This window comes from Otolemur garnettii, unplaced genomic scaffold (genome assembly GCF_000181295.1).
Source record: "Otolemur garnettii isolate 467f Iridium unplaced genomic scaffold, OtoGar3 scaffold00141, whole genome shotgun sequence".
Classification (NCBI taxonomy): Eukaryota; Metazoa; Chordata; class Mammalia; order Primates; family Galagidae; genus Otolemur; species Otolemur garnettii.
The window spans coordinates 24,514-32,255 of record NW_003852536.1 but is presented as its reverse complement, the minus strand read 5'-3'; the positions used below and the strand labels follow the sequence as shown (position 1 = coordinate 32,255).

The 7,742-nt window shown below is 43.0% G+C and overlaps 1 protein-coding gene across 1 annotated transcript in view; it reads left to right on the top strand.

Annotated features, from left to right (window-relative positions):
• Nucleotides 1-7,742, top strand: part of THEGL (theg spermatid protein like) — a 39,159-nt gene that overhangs the window by 16,833 nt on the left and 14,584 nt on the right. The window contains exons 2-4 of the mRNA XM_003798818.2: nt 331-367; nt 4,414-4,479; nt 6,895-7,023. Coding sequence (XP_003798866.2) covers nt 331-367; nt 4,414-4,479; nt 6,895-7,023 — 232 coding nt within the window. The remainder of the gene's footprint in view (nt 1-330; nt 368-4,413; nt 4,480-6,894; nt 7,024-7,742) is intronic.

The following is a 7,742-nucleotide window of genomic DNA, read 5'->3' as shown; positions in this document are numbered from 1 at the left end:
TTGTCACAGCTCACAGCAACCTTCAGCTCTTGGGCTTAAGCGATTCTCCTGCCTCAGCCTCCCAAGTAGCTGGGACTACAGGCACCTGCCACAATACTGGCTGTTTTTGTTGCAGTTGTCATTGTTGTTTAGCTGGGCCAGGCCGGGTTTGAACCTGCCAGCCCTGGTGTGTGTGGCCAGCACTCTAACCACTGAGCTACGGGTGCCAAACTATGGGTGCCACATAATTATTTCTCCTCCCCACTTTTTCTGTTGATTTCTGATGCTATCTATATCATATCTTCATTCCTATTGAATCTAATTTTTGCTTTGACTTTTATTTTCTTTTAGGAAGTCCTGGTTCCTGTAAGGACTTTGTAAAGAAATGGTAAGACTGTAGCTACACTACGGTTCTCACAGACCTAAATAAACAGGCCAGGCAAGCTGTATGGGGCCGACTTAGTTGGGGGGAATTGAAATAAAAGTCTATCCTGAGGTTTTGGGAGAAAGGGATTCTATACTTTTCTTTTGTCATAAGGCCTTTTTCTAATCACAATGCCCGTGGGAAGAGGAATGAAGGGAGAGAAATTAAGACATGAATTGGGAAAGAAGATTGAGATGAAGGACACACTTCTTATATTCACTTATATTCCTCCCCTTTTCCTCTAATTCAACTGCAGTAGCTAATGAAATTTCAAGAAAGTGCCCTCTGTGGAAAAAAAAAAAAAAGGAGGGTGGCACCTGTGGCTCAAAGGAGTAGGGCACCTGCCCCCTAGGCCAGAAGTGGCAAACCCAGCCCCAGCCAAAAACTGCAAAAAAAAAAAAGGGAATTGTGTGTATGTGAGCACACACGGTGCACAGATAAATGCCTCCCAAAAATAGATGCTCACCCTTGGTTTGGCTGAGATGTAGTTAGAAGAGGAAACAATTACTACTCCAAAAATTCAAGATCTAAAATGCTCCAGAATCTGAGACTATCTGAGCAATGACACGATACCACAAGTAGAAGATTCCACATGTGAGAACTTAACCCTAACTCTGTTTCATGCATTAGAAGTATTTAGAATTTTACATAAAGTTATCTTGGGGCTATCTGCCTAAGATGTATATAAAACATAAATGAATTTCATGTTTAGACTTGGGTCCCATCCCTAAGATACCTTGCCATGAATATGTAAATATTCCCAAATCCAAAAATATCCAAAATTTGAAACACTTCCAGTTCCAAGCATTTTGAATAAGGGCTGTACATCCTTCAATATCATTGAAGAAATACCAAGGGTTGAGATCAGTGCTTCATGTAGGTTAGAAGTTAATAACACCAGATTTTGTTTCTATGCACTTTTAAAATAAGTGCTATAACCCATTCATATTTATTGTTGTTTAACCGATTTACATGTATGATTATTACTCAGCCTCATTTTGTATGTACTATGCTTTCCCACTGTTTTTTTCTTTCATCCTTCATGCAGTGCATATCACTCTCCTGTTTTTGTGTAATGCTTTGTAGTTTGTTAAAAAAACATTTTCTCACTAGGATTCTGGCAAGTGGATAGGAGGGAAATATAAATTATATTTTACAGAGAGAAAATGAAATTCATAGAAGTTAGGTTGCTTTCACAAAGTTGTTTGGTTGCTGAGTAATAAAGCAGGTAAAATTAATATTTACTCAAGATTACCAAGCATCTGCTCAAAATACCACATTACTTCAACTAAATATAATGTAAATAATGTACACTGAGTGAGCCAACTCTTCTTTGTCTAGAAAGTGAAAATCGTTTCTAGTTGGTAAGTTAAAACCCTTTTTATTGTTATTTCTTACTGCTTTTCTTTTTGCTTCGTTTGATCAGTTAATTTGGAGTCAGTTATGTGAGTAAATTGTGTTATCTCTATTATCAACCCCTGTATCTGCCAAAATCTTTTTTTCTTATACGAATGTGCTGTGACTAATTAGTTATGAAAGAAAATATTTTCTGACTGTAAGCAAAATGGCAAAATGGAAAAGAAAGAATTATTTGCAAAATGGCCAAATGTAAAAGAATCTCTCTTTGAAAGAGAGAATTATTAGATTGCCCCATCAGAGAGACCAGAAATTGTTTCCATAATTGTTGGTATATTAACTCGTGTTTAATGGTGTGGACCCAAAGGAAGGCTTTCAAACGCTTTCCTAGCTATTGACAAACCCTGGGAAATTAATTAGCAATGAAGGCATGGGATGGGCAATGTAACTCTCATTTAAAAAATTGGCTTCACGAGTTAAAACCCTTTAATTACCTTCTTTTGTATCTGAACAGGAGCACAAGACTGTGAGGTAATGCATTTCCCAGGAGAGACAGGACAGTGTGTTAAGAATAAGAGCTGTAGGTTGGAGATGGAGCAATGGGGAGGAAATGTATAAAAAAGGGAATGAAAAGGTGAGGTATTAGTCAGACCCTCATACAGAATTAGCAAATGCTAACGAGCTTACCTGCAGCTGGAATAGCCCAACTGAAGCATCTAGGAAGCTGTCGACAGTCTGCGTAAAACGATACATTTAATAAAAAGCCCATTGTTTTGCTGGGGAAGAAAAGGTAGCCGGGGAAATCTTGGCTGGGGTGGTGATGGAAGTGAGACGCTAACGTGCTTTAAAAGATTAATCTAGATATAATGAGATGCGCTGTCTGCAACTGTGGCTTGCCTGCTTTGCTCCGAGCCCCCTTCTCTGGAAAGGTGGTGCCGGCTCTCGTGGGGGTTGCCCTGTACCCGCCTGGCAGAGCCATTCTTTTGTTGGGGTAAGAGTGTAGATTTTCTGTCTGTCCATGGACAGTATTTTCAATGATTCCAGATGAACATGACCAGGCATGGCTGGGGTGGGGGTGGGGGGGCATTGTATCAGATGTACAGCAGTTCCCAAACTTTTCACCACTAAAGAATCTTTTCCTTATTTCTCCCCGCTGCCAAACTCTGGTGTCTTGAAAGACTTTTTTCTTGTTCACAAAACAAACACTGCTTAATTTAAAAAAAAAAAAAAACATTAGACCCATAAGATTTAATGAGACTTCTGTCAGTAGGAAGTAGCATAGAGAATTGATGTAATTCAGAAAGAAATTCGGTATTTGGGGTAATTTCCACAGCCTGATTGTGGGTGGTGTAGGATTGTCTATCTTAGTAGAGATGGGAGTCTCATTCTTGCTCAGGCTGGTTTCGAACTCCTGAGCTCAAGCAATTCACCCACCTGGGCCTCCCAGAGGGTCAGGATTACAGACGTGAGCCACTGCTTGAAGCAGCAGAGTTCTGAGAAACCAAAATGCAAGTGGTTAGTCGCAGCAGTACAGGGAGCAGTTAGGAGAGTCTGGAGTGTGAGATTCTGGAGAAGAAAGGGCTGAGCAGCTGGGGTGGAGATGGGAAACCTTCTTACTCCCTTCTCTCCTGGGTTTGATCTAAAGTATCTTAAATGCATCACTTTATCTGACTTACGGATAGTTCCACGATTTTCCCTTATGGAACAGTTAAAGTACATTTATATTTTAAACAATGAGAAGCCAATTCGATCTAATCGGCACTTGCTACCTATAGATTCTCATGCTGGGTGCTGCTGTTGGTGAGAAAGAAAAAAGAACTAACATTTATTGAGTCCCCACTCCATGGTTAGACTGTGCAGGCACAACCCTTTGAGATGGAGATGGTTTTTTTTTATTTATAGACGAAGCTAACCACACTGGCCTCCTGTTGCTTTTTAAACATAGAGGCATGCTCTTCCTCAGGACCTTTGAACTTGCTGTTACTGCTTTTCCTCTGGAAAATCTGCAGTTAGTCATTGTTCACATGTGACCTGGTCCGAGCACCCTATTGAAAATGGCAACCCTCTCCTCCTACATACTCTTTGCTTTATTTTTCCAGATAGCTCCTTTGCCCTCTAACACACTATATATGTACTTTATTTCATTTGTTGTATTTCTGCTCTGAGTTGAGGGCAAGCATTTTTGTCTGGTTTTTTCACCCATGTACCTCTAGCCCTAGAACGCAACTTGGTTTAGACTAAATGCTGAATAAATATTTGTCAAAAGAATCAACTAAAACTCTGATCAGTAGTAACACACTCAAGTATAAGAAAAGGCACTTCATGGTGCCTGTGGCTCAGTGAGTAAGGCGCCGGCCCCATATACCGAGGGTGGTGGGTTCAAACCCAGCCCTGGCCAAACTGCAACAAAAAGTAGCTGGGTGTTGTGGCAGGTGACTGTAGTCCCAGCTACTCGGGAGGTTGAGGCAAGAGAATCACCTAAGCCCAAGAGCTGGAGGTTGCTGTGAGCTGTGATGCCATGGTACTCTACCAAGGGTGACAAAGGATTTCCCACACACACACACACAAATGGGATTTGTTTGAGTAGGAGTCGTATAATATAACCATATCTCTTAACCGTGCTCTTCGAATTAATCAGCTGGTGTATTTGTTAGTTCTTTTTCTAGGAAGAGACTCCACGATCTTTCTAGGCCTAAAACCCACTGGGGAACTCCAGATAGGTAAGGCAATCTCCTGTGGTTTTGTTTGTGACGACTGTGTCCATTACACCAAATAGGTAAGTGTTGCTCTCACCTTCCATTAACCCTGCATCCCGGGCTTATCCCTCCACCTCGACTCATCGGGATCCACTGAACCATATGGTCACCTCATGAGAGTCAAGACATAGAAAGCTAATCTTTGGTGCTTCTCAAATTTGGCTTCACATTGGAGTCACCTGGGGAGCTTTTACAGTGACTGATACTCATGTCCCATCCTCCAAAATGCTGATTTAATTGATCTGCGGTGCAGCCTACACTGGGAGTTAAAACTCCTTGGATGATTCTAACAGACAGGTTTGAAAACCACTGCCCCAGGGTGTGATGCCACCGTCCTTTGACATTTTGGTGTGCATTCTCCAGGTCCAATCTTGTGCCTGTGTCTCTAAGGCTGCTGTCTCCTGCTATATCTAAGCCCCCACTTACCGCATACCTGTCCCCTGGGACTTCAGTAGGCCAGACCCTCAGTCCTTCCACACTGGGCCACAGGGCTCCCTTTTTCGTCTTTGGCTCCTGAGTAAAGTTTGCATTTTTTTTTTCTTTTATATCCTATTGCTTCAGAGCAGAACAGACTTTATTATTTTAGAATAGTTTTGGGCTTTCAGAAGAATTGAGCAGAAAGTACAGAGTCCCCGTATTTACCACCTCATCCCCCAGTTGCCTGTATTATTAACATCTTGAGATATTGTGGTACAGTTGTTACAAGTGATGAGCCCCTATCGACTGTACATTCTTATTACCTTATACTGAAGTTCATAATTTACATTAGGGCTCATTTTTCTCTGTGTTACCACCTGTGGGTTTTGACAAATGCGTAATGTCGTGTATCCATTGTTAAGGGATAACACGGGTCAGCTTCACTGTCCTAAAACTGACCTGTGCTCGACCTCTCCATCCCCTTCCCTCTTCTCCTGTTCTCCAAACTCTTGGCAACAACTGATCTATTTACTTCTCTATAGTTTTGCATTTTCCAGAATGTCACCGAGTTGGAACTGTATATTATATGTAGTCTTTTATGATTGGCTTCCAGCTCGGCGCCTGTGGCTCAAGTGGCTAAGACGCCAGCCACATGCACCTAAGGTGGCGGGTTCGAATCCTGCCCGGGGACCGCCAAAACAACAATGACGGCTGCAACCAAAAAATAGCCAGGCGTTGTGGCAGACACCTGTGGTCCCAGCTACTTGGGAGGCGGAGGCAGGAGACTCGCTTGAGCCCAGGAGTTGGAGGTTGCTGTGAGCTGTGATGCCACGGCACTCTACCCAGGGGGACAGCTTGAGGCTCTGTCTCAAAAAAAAAAAAAGTCAATGGAAACCTTGAAAGTGTCCTGAACAGAGGGGTAACTTGCTCAGATTTGCATTTAGAAAGACCATTGGCAGCGATGTAGAGAGGGAGTCAGTGTGATGGGAGTACAGACAGGTAGCAAGGGGGGCTGAGGGAAAACGGACAGTAGGAGATGAACTCAGTAGCAGGTAGGGATATTAATGCTTTAATATTTCTCATAATGACTCTGGCTAATGTTTATGGAGCAAAGAAAGATTATTTCCAAAAATATAAGCAAAGCTGAAAAAAAGAAAACCTGGGGCCTTTTAAAGGGATAAGCGCAGTTAGTTGGCAAATTAAATTATGTACGCAGTTGGTTACGGAGATACTTTTTTTCTTACTAGCTTCAAGGCTGCCTTCTGCCCGCCTTTCCACTCCAGCAATGTTACTTAACCCTTCTCAGCAGGACTTTCTTTTTCTACCCTGACTTTCCGGGCCAAGCCCTGATCATTCCCATTTCCCACTGTTACCCCAACAAGGAACATGCTGAATTCCTGGCAGTCTGTGCCTTTTACTTTCTTGCACGAAGACTTTTCAGGTTAATCCTGTCCTGGTTTCTCCCTTTTCATCCATCCCGCACAGTTATCATACCTATTTCACAGGGTTGCTGAGACAAAGTGAACTGGTAAGTCGAAAGCACGTAGCACAGTGCCTGGTACCTGGGAAGTGTTCCATAGAGATAACTGTTAACACTATTCTGGAACCGTTTCACCTTCCGACCACTCAGTAGAGGGCTTCACCCAAGATGGGAGCACAGGGTAATTGGTGCATCCATTCTATGCCAACCTGGGTAAAAAATTAGTGTTTATTTAATGGCAGAAAAAGAACTATCTCTAAGAGGTTCATCTTTGGTCACCACATTTTAAGACAATGCATAAAACAATCTTCTTGTATTCTTATTGTAACTCCCATAAATCGTTTATGCATTTCTGATACCTGGAAATTGCAAAATTCTGTATTAGAAATAGTTCTTGAAGTAAAGTCAGCATAGAAGCTGACATGGGCTATTTCTTGGATTTTCACTGGCAGTGACAATTTTATTTTTATGCTTCTCAACAGAAAACTATTTTGGGGAAATCAAGATCCCATTCGCCCTATTTCCGCGGGTGCTTTGAAGGCTCTGCTGACCAGAAGGCTGGAGGACCTTGCCCAACACAAAAAAGTCTCCTCCCATTACGTACCTAGCAGGTTAGTGTCTGCGTGTTATCTGTTGCTTTATCATGAGGCCTTAGGGAAAATGAACATAGAACCCAGCCCTTTGATCCAAATGCCACAAATTGTCCCATCTGCAGTCAAAAATGCATTTCGGATTATGAATTCTATATCTGTTTCCAATCTGATGCTACAGGCAAACTTTTCCAGAGCAAAATCTAATATTTCACGATTGCAGACTTGTAGTTATACAAGGGTTCCTCTGTAGGTAGGAAAACATCACTTCAAGATCTCTTTAAGGAATTCCACAGAAGTCATTCATTTTTCAAGTTAAGATCTCTAATTTGGGGATCACAGAACTTTTACAAGTTGAAGGGCTATCAGAAATCAGCTCTTCAGGCTCCCACAGGGGATGGGCCACTCCCTTCTCTAAGTTCTCCTCACCTTGCTTCAGTTACCCATTCTATCCTGGCTTCCCACCTGGCTCCCCAGCTGGCTTCCCACTGAGCACCCCAGCTGGCTTCCACCTGATTCCCCACCTGGCTCACACCCAACTCCCCACCTGACTCCCCAGCTGGCTCCCACCTGACTCCCCACCTGGCTCACACCCAACTCCCTACCTGACTCCCCACCTGGCTTCCCACCTGGCTTCCACCTGACTCCCACCTGACTCCCCACCTGGCTCACAACTGACTCCTCCCCTGGCTCCCCACTTGACTCCCCCACTGGCTTCCCACCTGGCTCCCATCTGACTC